We start from the raw sequence: 16,009 nt of genomic DNA, 5'->3' as shown, positions 1-16,009 counted from the left end.
TTTCCCTAAACTGGGCTGCCTTCAGATGTCTTTTAAAAGTAGGATAGCTGTTTATTTCCTTGACATCTGATGGGAGGGCATTCTACAGGGCGGGCGCCACTACTGAGAAGGCCCTCTGCCTGGTTCCCTGTAACCTCACTTCTCCCAGTGAGGGAACCACCAGAAGGCCCTCGCCGCTGGACCTCAGTGTCCAGGCTGAATGATGGGGGTGGAGATGCTCCTTCAGGTATACTGGGCCAAGGCTGTTTGGGCTCCTGCCAAGGGTCCAGGTGACCCCCTCCCCAGGGGCGTCACGATGGGGGCACGATGGGGCGGTCCGGGGGGTGCCACTTGGCGCCCCCACCCCCGCGACTCCCAAGCCGAGCCTCCAGCCACCTGGTAAAAAGTCCGCTTGGCGCACCGCCGAACGGGCTTTTTACCTGGAATTTGTAGCTGGAGGCGCACGGCTTTGGAGGCGCAGGGGGGCGGTGATACCTTGCCACATAACGACGCATACCCCGGGTGTCGCAGCGCCTCCCTACACCCCTGCCCTTCCCAGCAAGGTGCCCACTGACAAGCACCATCAGGATCTGCTCGCCTTCTTCACTGCTGCAGCCTGGTTGCTCATCTGCCTCTCACTCTGGCCCAGAGGAGATGGGGAACTGAACAACTGCCATAGTGAGAAGGAAGAAGTCACTGCCATTGCCTGATTGCTCATTGGCTCTGCCTGGCAAGCAAACAGGTGGTAGTAATGATAGAAGCAGAGGAGCAGCAACAGCTGGCAACTAGTGGGTGGAAGGATCTGCCAATCTCGGCTCTCTCCGGTTGCCCTTTTCCCAATCTTAAATCGAGTTCTCCACATTTGGCAGTGATAGGCAATTTTTTATTTAAAAAAATCATCACGAAAATTCATCAGCGTTTTTCGTGTGAATTTCTCCTAACAAACACATTTCTCCTAATTTTTGCAATATGGTGCATTTTTGTGTGTTATTCTCACTAATTTATTCGTTTGCAGGCACACTTTCCCTAATAAGGCATGCATTTTTTGTAAACATTGCAGGGTTGCAAAACCGCATTGCGCATCTCGCGTGAATTCCGAAAAATAGCAATGTTTTGGTTCGCCTACTGCCTGAAAAAGCATGAATATGATGGATTTGGCTTTAAATGTGTTACTGCATTGAATTTCCCCTCCACTCTTTGAGGCACTAACAGCTGGGAGGGGTCCCCCGTTGAGGTCTCCTTGCCCAAGGGCCCCCTAAAACCTGGAGCCGGCACTGCTAGTATTCTACAACCGGAATAACTTGTGTAATTGTCTGCTTTGCATGCATATCCCGGGGTCAGGGGTGAGGCTTTGCAAAGTTCACTGACTCAGCGCCTGCAGGATTCAGCAGGGGCAACCATTCCAAAGGCCTCTTTTAAGTTAATACCCATTTATTATGCTGTGGAAGAATGAAGGCTGACTGTATGTTCCAGTACAGCTAAATCCTGTTTTGAAACGCTTGCTCATTGTGTCAAGCAGAGGCAAATGTAGGGTAGCTTTCCCCCCGCCCCGCCCCCAGCGTTGCATACAATGAAGCGGACACTGGCAGGACTGCATTTTTTCGCGGCTGTAATTGATTAACCAGAAATGTTGCCTTACGAAACCGACATTCGGCAAACGGCACGCTGCCTGTGTAGTAGCTTCCCTTTAGCAGAGAGGTTCCCTGCTGCACTTTTCTGGACAAATGGGTGTTTTGGCTTGCAACAGTGCCCACACTGCCCAGGTCCTTGCTTATTTCTAGGAGGAATTGTTCGGGAGCTCGATTTAAGAGAATGCATATCATTCTCTACCTATGTCAGGGGTAGGCAACCTAAGGCCCGTGGGCCGGATGCAGCCCATTCGCCTTCTCAATCCGGCCCGTGGACTGTCCGGGAATCATAGAATCATAGAGTTGGAAGAGACCACAAGGGCCATCCAGTACAACCCCCTGCCAAGCAGGAAACACCACCAAAGCATTCTTGACATATGCCTGACAAACCTCTGCTTAAAGACCTCCAAAGGAGGAGACTCCACCACACTCCTTGGTAGCAAATTCCACTGCCGAACAGCTCTTAGAATCAGCGTGTTTTTACATGAGTAGAATGTGTGCTTTTATTTAAAAATGCATCTCTGGGTTATTTGTGGGATATAGGAATTTGTTCATTTCTTCTTCTTTTTCAAAATATAGTCCGGCCCACCACATGGCTGAAAAAGGTTGCTGACCCCTGACCTATGTCATGTAGGATCTCGTCATGCATTTCAAGGGTGCATTTCTGAGCTCCCTTAGGATAATTCTCTCTCTCTCTCTCTCTCTCTCTCTCTCTCTCTCTCTCACACACACACACACACACACACACACACACACACTTTCTTCCTTTTTGATCCTGATTGAAACAGCATCACGTGCATATTCGATAGGCTGGCGATCTTCTGCCTCAAGCACTGGGCTGAAAAGAGATGTGTATCTAGGGCAGCAGCCATGGCGAAGGAGGGTCTCTTGCCTGTAAGCTGCATTGAGAAAGAAAACACACATGCATTCTTTAGCCATGGCAAAGGCTTCTTCAAGTTGTTTTTCCCCATCAGGGAGTCCTATTTCATAGTCAGTGCACTGCCGTGTTCACAGCAATGTTCATAACCTGGTTTTCTACTTGCCTTCAAAAACACAGCAGAAAAGCCTCTCAATCATCTTAAACCTATGCCTCATGGGTTGTTGTTTTTCTTTCAAAGTAAAAAGAGGCAGACCAGCAAAAGCCTACAGGTGAGACTTTCCCCCTCAATAGGAACTTTAATGACCCGATTTTAAGAGGCAAGAAGGGCCTCCCTTAGACCAAGAAGGCCCTAATTTTGGTTTATGGACCATTTTACAGTTAAGGCTGACCCATGGCATTTTGGGGTCTGGAGCAGAAAACCCAAATGCACATGTGGAGGGATGCACACACTTCTCCCTAGTTCACAAGTGGGAACAGTCCACAGGGAATTTCCCTAGCCTAAATAAACAATCGGGGCCTTCAGAAGCACACTATTCTAGATCCCCCAGAGGCATTTGCCCAGCACCTTGCCTTACTGTAGGACCACCTCCGTTTGCACCTCCTGAACCACCAACTCAATCTTACGGTAAATACAAACCAGAAAGTCATAGGGTCACAGGAAGTTGCCTTATATTGACACAGACCATTGGTCCATATTGTCTCCACCAGCTGGTAGCAGGTCTCCAGGGATCTTCTGCCTTATTTATTTAGGGTGACCATGCAAAAGGAACAGGTAAAATGGCTGTGTAGTAATTTATGCATTTTGCATAATATTAATATACCCAAAGAGTTCAACTCATACTCTGGACAAATTTCAGATAGCTGACGTTGAGCCTACCTCAGCCACCAAAAAAGGCTGGATTCCGATTTTACCACAAAAACATGTTTTTGATTGGGCGTGGCGTAAATAAGAACTATTAAGACTTCTGTTAACCAAAGACTTCTTGTCGCATTATCAGTCTGCCATTTTATAAGCAGGAAGGGCTCAAGGTCTTGGGGAACCCAGGAAAGTAACTATGGGCTCCAGGTTGCAAGGCGAAGTAGAAGGCAAAGAACACAGTGCCAAAAGTCTCTCTGATTCAATAAGTTACTGATGAGAAAGTTGAAGGAAGAAACAATGGGATGGTGAACAGAGGACAGGCAAATGACGATTTAGAGCAGATATATGGGGAACCCTGTATCATTCGAGAGCTGAATTCCCTCATAGCCAAGCTCCCAGAGGTCAATGCCAGCAGTGGCCAGGGGCAGGGGCAACTGGTATTCAGAGGCCTCTAATACAGGAGGCAGTTGCCACTGGTGACTTCATCCTCCACGATAACATGTTGTGACATCTGACGCCACCCTGATTAACTCAAGAGCGGAGATGCAGCAAAAGGGGTGAAGATGAATTGCAGCAATCTAGAGACAGGATTGTGGGGGTGTTTGCTCGGCAATCTCCCTTCCTCTTCTAGCCATTCCAGTTTCGGTTCCTTGGAAAGGGAGCAAGGCGCAGCAGAGATCACTTCTCCAGGAGAGCAGAGTACTCTGCAGTTGCAGCTAGGAAAGTTTGCTGATTAGTGGGTGGCCTTGAACAACATACCGTAATCTATTCACAGCACATGGGTGAGAGTATGGCCTTATAGTATGTCTAAAGCAGAACCAGGCGATATGAGTTTGGTCTGATAATAAGTAAATAGCAAAGGGCACAGGAACCACACAGAAATTAGTCCCTTGCATTAGCACATCTTTACAGCTGAAGAAACCTTCTCATCTCAGTGCATTTCACCTGCATGTATAGTACATTTCCACTCACAGCTCTCTAGACCTTCAGTAGGTACCAACATGGTGTGTAATAGAACTCCTGAGACATTGGTATGTGCAGGAAGCTGATTGAGTTTGGTCCCACGAGCCAAGAGGACTGGCAAATGTGCCATGAAAACACAACAGATGCAGGTCCTCCTATCCAAACATGTGTTCTCTATGGTTTGTTAAGCAAGTGTTTGCATAACAGGTTGGTGATTTCCATCAGTTCCTATGACAAAATTTCTAATGCATTCCCAATTACAGAATTTTTACCCCAAAATGATGAAAAAAACCAGGTGAACCATCTGAAACCTTGCAGAAGGCAAACTTGGAAGGCAAAATGTGTTCTAATTTGTCCAATCTCTCCCCCCTTTCTCCAGGGTTTTCGGTGAAATGGCTGCTGAAGACCAGGAAAAACACAAAAAGCAAGGCTTGTTTAAGGCGGCTTATTTGTTTACAGTACTACAGGCAGGCCCAGCTCTTTGAAAATCTGAATCGGTGGTGTGTATAGCAAGGTTTGTGTACTAATCCGTGTTTGGATAACTGAATTTTCGTATAAGTGTTTGTATAGGAGGAGATCTGAAGAAGTGTGCATGCACACGAAAGCTCATACCAATGACAAACTCAGTTGGTCTCTAAGGTGCTACTGGAAGGAATTTTTTTTATTTTTTGTTTCAAGTACGTCAGACCAACATGGCTACTTACCTGTATAGGAGGAGCTGTGTATATGTCCCTGTCAGGTGTATATATACCAGAGTCCTCATGCTTTCCTCAGCAGAAGAGTCAATCTGGGCAGTGTTCACTGATTTAAATGGGTTAAATGCTGTGAGGCCCTTTATCATAAGCTCTGGTTGCATTTATGATGGCCATCTTCAGATATCTGAAGGGCTACCACATGGAAGATGGAGCAAGCTTGTTTTCTCCTGCTCCTGGAGGGTAGGAGTTGAACCAATGCCTTCAAGTTACAAAAAAGGAGATTCCAACTAAATTTCAGGAATAACTTTCTCATGGCAAGAGCCGTTCAACAGTGGAATGGTCTCCCTTGGAAGGTGGTGGACTCTTCCTCAGAGGTTTTTAAGCAGAGGTTGGATGGTTATCATGGATGCTTTAGTTGAGATTCTTGCATTGCAGGGGGGCTGGACTAGATGACCCCCAGGGATCCCTTCCAACCCTACAACCGATTCGAAGATTCTCTCATCTCAAGTTTAGACCATCTCTTTAGTTTCACGCAGTTACTTTTCATATCAAAATTCAAGAGAACAGAATCGGCAAGATTTTTTAAAGGATTTAGAGAGGTACATTTTACGTTCTTCTCCCTTAACATAACTCCCGACCCTCTTAACTCGTCTTCACGTTACGAAGCGAGGCGAGCAAGAACCGCGCTCCCTCCCCTCCCCCATGTGCCAGGCACTGACTCATTCTTCCCCCTCATCCGAACTCTCGCGAGACTCTGGCTTCACTCTTGTAAACGCGATGTCCTTTCGGGCGCTTGTAGTTCTTCGATCGTAGCGGCCGGCCAGGGAGGTGGCGCGTGGGGTGGGGGGTGGGGATGTTGAGAGAGAGGGAGAGGGAAGAGACGTGGAGAGGGGGAGGTCACCAAGCGCCATGACAGACAGGAGCCGGGAACCAATGAGACCGACCGAAGTCAAAGCGTGCAGCCAATACCGCGGCGGGGTGGGCACGTCCTCGCCGGCGGCTGATTGATCTCAGCCTTGGCGACGGCGCTGTTCAGTCGGAGCTAGAACATTCTAGAGGTAAGTGCTCGGCGGCCATTACGGCCTGCCCTCCACCCCTCCCCCCCCCAACCTACAATCGCGCGCGAGCTCCCCTTTTTAAAAAAAGAAAAAAGCGCCTCGATGCCTCTACGGCAGGTTTCGTCGAGCCTTGCGGTGCGCGCGCGCCCGCCACATTCCTCCGCCCCCCTCCGCAGCTTCGCGCGCCAGCCGCGCGCGTCCCCGCCGCCAACCCCATCTAACAATGCTGCCTCAGCTGACTGTATTTCCCTCCCGGCAGAGCAACCGGCACGGCCGCTCCCGCTGATCCCGCCCGCCTCAGGACGCTCGGACCCCCCCTCCCCTCTTCCTGGCGGTTGCGGCGCCGGCCTCCTCCGCCCTCGACCACCGGACAGAAGATAACGGATATATACATATATATATACACATATTTAAGTAATATACGTCTAATTTGAAAGGACTGCAGGAAGAAGGGGAGCAGGAGGAGGAGGAGGAGAGGAAGACGAAGAAGAACACCACCACACCACCCCTTCCAGCGTCCGGGTGCTCGGTGGCTACACCTCTCTCTTCCCCCCCTCAACCCCCCGACGTCGCTCATCGTTTCTCCTCAACACCGATTCGGCCTTCGTCACAGCCCCGGGCGAGCAGCGTTGGGTTTATGTCTGTATTGGACGAAAACGGTGAGTCGCGAGGGAGCCGGTGGCGGCCGTTTAAACAGGCGGGCAGTTGCGGGGCTGTTGGGGGGGGGCTTGAAGGGGCTCCCTCCTCTCCTGAGGGGACGCGGCAGTTGGTCGGGGGTGGGAAATGCGGGTCGGGGGTGGTTTTGTGGAAAGGCGAAGCGGGGCCTCCGAGGGAAAGAAACGGAGGTGGGGAAAGGAGTTGGGTTGGCGCGGGGGCAGCGAGGGCGGCGGCAGAGCCTCTCGGGCCCCTTTCGGAGGGCGCGAGGGCGATTTTTCATTTAAATACGTCGCTATGATAATAAGCCCCCCTTCTCGTTCTCTTGGGGGGGGTCAGCGATGCCGCGGCCCCCGTCCTGCATTCCGCGGTAGGAAAGCGGGGCTAGAATGAGAGGCGATAAGATGAGGCGAAGGGGTGTAATAAATAAAGACGGTGGTCGCCGCTGCGCTTTTATCTAAGGGCTCTTCTCTCTCCCCCCCCCCCCGATCGCGGGTTGCTCCACAAGATGGCGGCTGCCAGGTCTTCCGCGCCTCCCTCCCTCGTGATGCTGGGCGGAGGGAGGGGCGGCGAGGGAGACGTGGTGGTTGGGGAGAGTGCGCGCTCTGTGGCGCAGTTCCTAAACCCGCAGCGCCGGGAGGGTGGAGGAGGGCGAAGACTCCTGTCTGTCTGTTTCTCTGTCTCTCTCTCGATGCCTCTTTTTTCCCCGGGTTCAGAGAGCGACGCGGGGCGGAGGGAGGGAAAAAAAAGAAGCGCCTGCGCGGCACGTTGCCGCCCCTCGTATTTAAGGCTGACTCAGTGCTTAATTGCTGCATTTCTGAGTCATTCCGACGCCCGGGTGAAGGGGAGGTGGGGTTTTTTTTTGTTTTTTTTTATTAAACCAAAGGGAGGGAGGGAGCGGAAGTGCTCTTTATTCGCCAAGGCCTCGTGGCGTGTGAATGGCTTTTCTCCCCAGCAGGTAAAAGCATCACGTTTTCTTTTTCCTCCCCGTTCCAGAGTATTTAGTGTAGGGGTTTGCTCCCCCCATTTTTGTTAATTTTTTTACTGCAGGTCTCTCTCTCTTTGGGTCTTTTCATGCTACTGCAGGCACGTGTTTAGGTCATGTGGTGGAAAGGGTGGGAGAGCAAAGTTCCATGCTTGAAACCCTATCTGCTGGTGTTACTGGTTGTTTTGGCGTAAACCGCTTTGATTCGCTTAAATAAGCACATGCAGTTGTTCTTTATGGCAAGGGACTTGTGTAATGAGGTGGTTCAGATAAATTTTAATGGTGCTGATTAAGTAGGTATGGCCCCACTCCAACATTCGCTTACTAGCACAGTATACCCTTGAGGATACAAGAGACTTAAAATATGTAGGGGGTGCCTTTCATATGAACTCCCACTGATTGCTGGCTCAACGTTAACATTAACCAGTAAAGGTTTAATGAAAATATCCGCCTGCTAAATAGGTGCAGAGTGACTATGCAATGGAATGTGATAAATTATTACTGTTACAAAGTAAACTTCAGGAGTCAACGTGCAACATAAAAGGCTTATAATTGTACCAAGTTCACTGTTCTTGGCACAAGCAGGCATAATTCATTCATGTTACTTTTACAGCTGTTTGGTTTTAATATTCTATCTGCCCATTTTTCTCAAGCAGCTTAACAACCAAGTAGAGGCACTATACAGTGTGTGTGTGTATAATAGTGTTTAATATTATAAAAAGTTGCTCTTCGCATATGATTGTTTAAAGATACAAAAGGTTCAGTGGACTATTTAGACTTCGCAATGCTGTGTTTAGGAAAGTAAAAAAACATACTTGAATTCTGTCTTGGGTGGCAAATGGAAAAAATAAACAAATGACATTTTGCTAAAGTTGACCTAGCCCCTAAAATGGTTTCCAAGCACTATCTATTGGCATTGGCTGAGTCTTGCATGAATGTTATCCACAGTGCTACAGAAACTAAATCTTTATTTCTTTATTTGCAGAGCTGTTGCGCAGCCATTGGTACCTGTATTGGGGAAATATAGCATACAAGCAAGAACCTCACAGCCTCGGTGGCGAAAAATTTTTCATGTCAGAGACCGAGAACTCTTGCAGTCGTTTATGTCATCACGTCTTCTCCAGACAGAAGATACCAAAAAGTTGCAATCAAAGATCTCTTCATCTTATTGATAAAGCTACTAATAAGCCAAAATGTCTGTCAATGTCAACCGCAGTGTTTCAGATCAGTTCTATCGCTACAAAATGCCCCGTCTGATTGCCAAGGTAGTTGCTGCAATATGTAAATTTTTTAAGGCCTAGCTTGAATTTCACCTTGTTTAAAACTGCGGAAGCAAAGAATTCTTGGTTGAATTGAACTGGGTTGTATAAGTATGTTTAATAAATCTTCTCTTCCTAGGTTGAGGGCAAAGGAAATGGGATAAAGACAGTTATAGTCAACATGGTTGACGTTGCAAAGGCGCTTAATCGGCCTCCTACGTGTAAGTTGGTGCATAGACATTTTACTCTGCCATCCTTCTTTTTGTACAAGACACTAAAAACTTGCATATGTCCTTTGTTCTAACACTGCACAAATTTGACTTGCACAGAAAAATCAGGCCTTGCTCAGATTGCTCCTGTATCAAATTTGAACATCCTAAGTGTACTAGCAATCGCCATGCAGCTGCTTTGCATCAGCCAACATACACAACCTTGTCTTTTTGTCTCATGAAGTCAGTAGTAGCCCCTAAGGCGAGAAGGAAACAGTAAGGAAACAATGTAGCATGGCATGGCGAACAGTACTTTTAAGATGACACAATGTTGAGTTTTGTACTGCCTTATATTTAACAAATAGCAGTACTGAGCTGGTTATAAGCAGTGTTCCTAAATGATGCTGTTGTGAGGAGGGAATTTTAACACTGGCCTTCAGATTGATAGTGAAACATGCTGTGGTTAAAAAAGAGTTCCGACTTCTTTTTTACTGTTAACGTAGCAAGAGCCTGCTAACGTTTTGAATATAAATTGGGATAGGAGAAAAGGCATTGCAGAGCCACAATAACCGTTTCCCCCTTTTATTAGATCCCACCAAATTTTTTGGTTGTGAGCTGGGAGCGCAGACCCAGTTTGATGTTAAGAATGACCGTTACATTGTCAATGGATCTCATGAGGCGAATAAGCTACAAGACATGTTGGATGGGTTCATTAAAAAATTTGTTCTCTGTCCTGAGTGTGAGAATCCTGAAACTGATCTGGTAGGTACTACTTTCAGGTGTCTTTTAAAGACTGACAATATAATTTGCTTTTTAACAAAAAAAAATTAAAAATACTTTATTGAAACATTTAAAAAGTCAATACAACAAAGGACAAACAAACCGTTTCTCCATCGTCATAAAATCACACTTCAAAATTAATTACATTTCAAGACTGACAATATAATTTGCAATGCATTGTCTGAAAGTGGCTAATGCAACTCCTTTGCTGGAGTGCCACACATTTGTGTCTAGTCAGTGCCAGGGTAGGAGGCTGCCTGTAAATCCTATCTGCAGTGTCATAAGGTATTTCATTAAAAATAAGGAAGTAAATATACAGCTGAGCTTTCACTTTAATTGGAGGTTTCCTTTCCTTGCATAGCTTATGCTTAAGCATTTGTACCAGGGGACACAGTAATATGAAGTCATTGAATACATGACATTGCAATCCTATAGTTGCATATATAGAAGTCTTGCTGAACTCACTGGGCCTTTTGAATAGACTTATTAGGATTGTACTGTCAGTTCTTAATTTTGAGTATGCTAGTTAAATTGTCAGGTTTCCCCTCCTTAAGAATATAAATCATGCAAACATAGCAAATTGTAAGTTAATTGGATTCCTTTGCATAGAACAGTTGATATTAGCTTGCTGTGCAAGGGGCCAGTCCAATTGGAGCAGGTGTTTGCCTGCCTCATTCATTTCTTGTCCTGGACCATTTGGTGCTTGAAAAGTGAAATGCAGTAGCTTGAATTGAACCTAAAACTGCATTGCCTTCCCCAACTTGAAGTTCTACTGATATGCCCCCTTCTTGGGGGGCAGGGGAGTACCAGCACTCCCAAAACTATCTCCATTGACTACTGTGCAAAGGAGCCTCTTCTGGTGTGTCACCATTTCAAGAAAGTCTCAGAAACTTCCTGTTTCCTGAACCTCAAGACCTTGCTGTGGTTACCACACAAGAGGGAGAAGGGGCTCTTTTGCAAGGTAATAAGACCTTTGAACATTTGAGTTTTCCTTCCCAATTTTGTGTGTGTGTTGCCTTAAGATTCTGTATGTGTGCATTGGTCACACCCTGCCACTGCCCTTGAAGGCATGGCCATATTTCATTGTAGCGCTTGGAACAGAGAAGTTTAGCCACTCCAGGCTTTTAGAGGTAGCAATGAAAAATTCGTACTTTGCATTTATTGCCAATGTAATTGGGAAAGTGGCAGGCATTAAAACTACTACTTTTCTTTGACAGCATGTCAATCCTAGGAAACAAACCATTGGTAACTCTTGCAAAGCCTGTGGCTATCGAGGCATGCTTGACACAAACCATAAACTCTGCACATTCATCCTCAAAAACCCACCTGGTAAGTGAATAAATTCCTCTGTTTTTGATGCACCAAAGGACAGGTCATAAATTAGGCTGGCAGGGTACCATTCTTTGAAACTATTTTATGCAAGCAACACTCTGTGGTAGATAACTAGTTGTCTGCTTCAATTTAAGCTTGCTATAGTAAGCATAGTCTGACCTATTCCAGTGGCCTCTGTAGGTGAGGCCATCTGTTATATAGACTCTTAACATCCTAGCCATTGCTGTTATTCTCCATGAGCAAATTCTCTACATCCTGGTCTACATGAGATGAGAGCACTGCCTTCTAGTTTTCAATATTGTCACACAGAGTATTTCTTCTGTAACTGCAAGTAGCTGGTCAGATATTGTCAACGCTTCAGGTTATGCTGGATCTAGAAAAGTTTGGTTCTGTAACACATAATTAGTACCACTCTGAATGTTCACTTAGAGGTGATTGGTTTTGGTATTTCTTTTGGTGTCTGACTCAGTCAGGTGCTTTCCATGTGTCTTTTCTAAAAGGCAACCTAACAGTGTTTGTTTGAGAAAAAGCTATTGCCCCAAAAGACATATTAAGCAGTCTTGTCAGCACCTGGTTCAGATGAAACTAAGATTATGCTCACCTGAAAACAGTGAAGTAAAATTTCATAAGCTATATTTAGAGGTGTTAGGACAGTTGTGACTGAGACTGAAACATCAGATGAAACTGTTTGAAAGCAGCTATTGAATGAAGACTTGTTAATGTTTGCAGAGAGCGAGACTGGTACAGGCAAGAAAGAGAAAGAAAAGAAGAATAGAAAAGGCAAGGATAAAGAGAATGGTTCTGTGTCTAATACTGAGACATCATCCCCACAGTCAGCAGCACCAGAAGAGCTTAGTCCTCCACATGTGGTAAGTACACATGGTGAAATTGAATGAGAGAGAAATGTCTTGATCAGAACATAGGTATTCCAGGTGTTCCTTACCGATATACCGTACGAGAGGTGGTTCTTTGTGTTACATTTATGTTCTCACTTGTTACATTAACCACTTTTACTTTTCAGGATGATGATGATGATGACTGGGGTGAAGACACAACCGAAGAAGCCCAGAGGCGCAGAATGGATGAAATCAGCGATCATGCAAAAGTTCTCACCCTGACTGATGACCTAGAAAGGACTGTTGAAGAAAGAGTTAATATACTATTTGACTTTGTTAAGGTAAAAAAGGATATTGGTGTGCTCCTGTTGTGCTAAAATGACACAACCTTATAACTAGAGTAGCTGGCTCGTTCATTAAGTGAACTAACTATTAAGGAATTTAGCAGGTATAGCCAGCATGGTTGCAAGTATAGTAGCATGTTTTTTTATATTTTCAGAAAAAGAAGGAAGAAGGTGTAATAGAAACATCTGATAAAGATATAGTGGCAGAAGCAGAAAGACTGGATGTCAAAGCTATGGGACCCCTCGTATTGACTGAAGTCCTCTTTGATGACAAGATCAGAGAGCAGATAAAGAAGTACAGGCGACATTTCTTGCGTGTAAGTTCTACCAGTGATTTATCATATGCCTAAAGCATGGTGAAGTGGCAGCATTTAGAACTCAAAATTAGAGTGACGTACAATCAAGCTGCAAGTTGTATTCTGTTTCGACAATTGATTTATTTGCAATGCTTTTCCCGTCATTTGTTTACACTGCTCTGGTAAATTAACTTCCAAAAGTTACTTAAACACTCCTTCCCTCCTCCAGCCCCAAAGTAAAATTCAAATGTTCTCTTGTGACATCTTGCTGATTGGTTTGGGTAAACCCCGAGTTGCCTATTGCAGTCTGGAAAGTGGCTAATAAGGCTTGTTTATGCAAATGGATTTCTGTTCCCTAATCCTTCCCAATTCATTTCACAGTTCTGCCACAACAACAAGAAGGCTCAAAGATACCTTCTTCATGGTCTGGAGTGTGTTGTAGCAATGCATCAGTCTCAGCTGATTTCTAAAATTCCGCATATCCTGAAGGAAATGTATGATGCGGATCTTCTGGAAGAGGAGGTCATTCTGAGCTGGGCGGAAAAGGTCTGTATTAAGTACATAGCAAGATAAATCTCACAAATAATCAAAACTTTTAAATGTACACCTGTTTAAATGGCAGCGATGGCCTTTATGAATCGTGTGATTGTGCTGCACAATTTAGCTCTTCAATAGAACTCCTTGATCTTCTCCTTTGCATCTGTTTGGCCCCCTAGCACATTTTCCCAAGTTGTTCATTAAATGTTGAGGTAAGGAAACAATGCAGTGCATAGAATTGACATCAATCTTCTCTTGTAGGCCTCGAAGAAATATGTCTCTAAAGAGCTTGCCAAAGAAATTCGTGTCAAAGCAGAACCCTTCATTAAATGGCTGAAAGAAGCTGAAGAGGAGTCATCTGGCAATGAGGAGGAAGAGGATGAAGATGAAAATATTGAAGTATGTGTTAAACTCAGCTTTGAAAAGTTGGTTAAATCTACCTTTAAAAATATCTGTAGCAATAAGCTAAGGGCAACTAAGTCTTTGATTTGAAACAGGATTTTGTACTCCCATGCAGACATATTTACTGTAGTAGCCATCTACATTTGGAATACCTCAAGCTTGTTGACTCCATTGAACTAATGAAACCTACCTCTTTGTGCAGGTGGTGTACTCCAAGACGGCCAGTGTACCTAAAGTTGAAACTGTGAAGCCTGCAAACAACAAGGAAGAGGACATTGATATTGATGCTATCTAAAGTGAATCAATCTAGTTTCCAGTGTTACAGTGCATATCTCTCTCTGCATCTCTTACCGGAAGTGCAACATGTGTGCACAAGCTACAATAGCTAAACATCGTGCTACACTTCTTGAACTCAAAATGTATCTTACCATGACTGGTATTGTAACTAAGTTTAACAGATGAGAGGAGTTAATACACCAGCAAACTGATCAAAGTTTGCTGTACAGCATGTTTCTTTTAAACTTTGTCTTGGACATAAATACTTGGAGCACATTTATACAGTTGTGAAAAATAAAGGATTTGGTTTTGGAATCTTCAGTTATGACACATTCCTGGTAGTTATTCACATACAACATTCAGTTAATGTGGCAAAGAAACATCTAGAATGGGACTCAGTGGGGTGGGCTTGATCTTGCTTGTTGTATCATTGGATGAAGTGTCTGGTTTACCTGTACAACTCTTTCCTTACATTTGCTGCCAAACATGCTGTGGAAGAGGAGAACTACTGTTGTGGGTTGAACAAAATTTTCACTACCATCCTGACACTTAAGCAGCCTTTCTCTCATGCCATCCTAATTTTAGTTATTTGGCCTATTCAAAAAGTGAATACTTCCAGACTGTTGGAACATTATATAAAAACTGATTGAAGATAAAAAAGGATCACAACTGACATGTAGAAAATATATAGTGTTAAGTTCTGGTCCAATATATGTCACTTTAAATATCACGCAGCGTGTAAGTAGATCACAACTGACATGTAGAAAATATATAGTGTTAAGTTCTGGTCCAATATACTGTATGTTACTTTAAATATCACGCAGCGTGTAAGTAGCTTTTGATTTCTCAGATTAAGCAAACTCAATCAGGCCTACCACTGTTCTCTTTTTCTTAAAGGATGGGAATAGGTCCCTTTTTGAAGTTATTCCCCCCCCCCCCAAAAAAAAAAAATGTTTACTGAATAAGGACTCATTCTATGTTGCCAACACCTAACGTAATCAAGGGTGCTTTTTTAAATGAGAAGAACATGGGTTTCTTGGAAAGTAAGAATGGAAAGCATAAACTTGTGCACCCCTAAGGATAGTATTTTGCGCTCGGGAGTGCAAACTTGAATGCCAGACCTCTTCCAAACATGCAGGATTAAAGCTGGCTTCTGGGGAAATTCCGTGTTGAAACAAGTCTGCATGTGTCCATAAAACAACACTTTTATTTTGAGGTTTTGGTTGTTTCCATTTGTAGTGGGATTGATAGTATTCAGTCAAAAAGAAGTTTGTCTTGACTTGCTCCTGTTCCCTTCATACACAACTATTGTAAATGTGGTTTTTTAAACCCGAAGAGGTCACTACAATATGTCCACTAAGGGACACACTTCTTTATGGACAAAATTCCATAAAGAAGGCTGATCGCCGAAGAATTGATGCTTCTGAATTATGGTGCTGGAGGAGACTCTTGAGAGTCCCATGGACTGCAAGAAGATCAAACCTATCCATTCTGAAGGAAATCAGCCCTGAGTGCTCACTGGGAAGGACAGATCCTGAAGCTGAGGCTCCAATACTTTGGCCACCTCAAGAGAAGACTGCCTGGAAAAGACCCTGATGCTGGGAAAGATGGAGGGCACAAGGAGAAGGGGACGACACAGGATGAGATGGTTGGACAGTGTTCTCGAAGCTACCAACATGAGTCTGACCAAACTGCGGGATAGTTACAGGTACAGGTAGCCGTGTTGAAAAAAATTCCTTCAGTAGCGCCTTAAAGACCAACTAAGTTTTTATTTTGGTATGAGGTTTCGTGTGCATGCACACTTCTTCAGATGTGAAGAAGTGTGTATCTGAAGAAGTGTGCAAACTGCGGGAGGCAGTGGAAGACAGGAGTGCCTGGTGTGCTCTGGTCCATGGGGTCCCGAAGAGTCGGAAATGACTAAACAACAACAACAAGAAGGAACACTTCAGGTACTAAGAGTATCAGGTTCACATAACATAGGAATATGTCTCATTAAACCTTAAACTAATGTCAATAGATTTATTTTCTCAAAGCATG

At 44.9% G+C, this 16,009-nt stretch overlaps 1 protein-coding gene and 1 non-coding gene across 3 annotated transcripts; both read left to right on the top strand.

Moving 5' to 3' along the window:
* Positions 1–5,919: 5,919 nt before the first annotated feature.
* EIF5 (eukaryotic translation initiation factor 5) lies at positions 5,920–14,293 on the top strand. 2 transcript variants are annotated; one of them, XM_035105398.2, is made up of 12 exons: positions 5,920–6,062; positions 6,500–6,721; positions 8,687–8,966; positions 9,100–9,181; positions 9,759–9,931; positions 11,167–11,278; positions 12,011–12,150; positions 12,303–12,458; positions 12,617–12,778; positions 13,139–13,303; positions 13,556–13,693; positions 13,899–14,293. In XM_035105398.2, exons 3-12 carry the CDS (start codon positions 8,895–8,897, stop codon positions 13,989–13,991), a joined length of 1,293 nt encoding a protein of 430 aa, XP_034961289.1. In that variant the 5' UTR covers positions 5,920–6,062; positions 6,500–6,721; positions 8,687–8,894; the 3' UTR covers positions 13,992–14,293. The 2 variants fall into 2 exon arrangements, with proteins under 2 accessions (XP_034961289.1, XP_034961279.1); XM_035105388.2 differs by having other exon boundaries at positions 5,921–6,062; positions 6,322–6,721.
* On the top strand, positions 11,370–11,494 carry LOC118075688 (small nucleolar RNA SNORA28). Its single transcript, XR_004691433.1, has one exon. It is a non-coding gene; the product is annotated as a small nucleolar RNA SNORA28 (small nucleolar RNA).
* Positions 14,294–16,009: the final 1,716 nt, after the last annotated feature.

This window comes from Zootoca vivipara, chromosome 1, assembly GCF_963506605.1.
Source record: "Zootoca vivipara chromosome 1, rZooViv1.1, whole genome shotgun sequence".
Classification (NCBI taxonomy): Eukaryota; Metazoa; Chordata; class Lepidosauria; order Squamata; family Lacertidae; genus Zootoca; species Zootoca vivipara.
The sequence above is the reverse complement of the archived record's forward strand: the minus strand, read 5'-3'. Positions and strand labels throughout refer to the sequence as shown.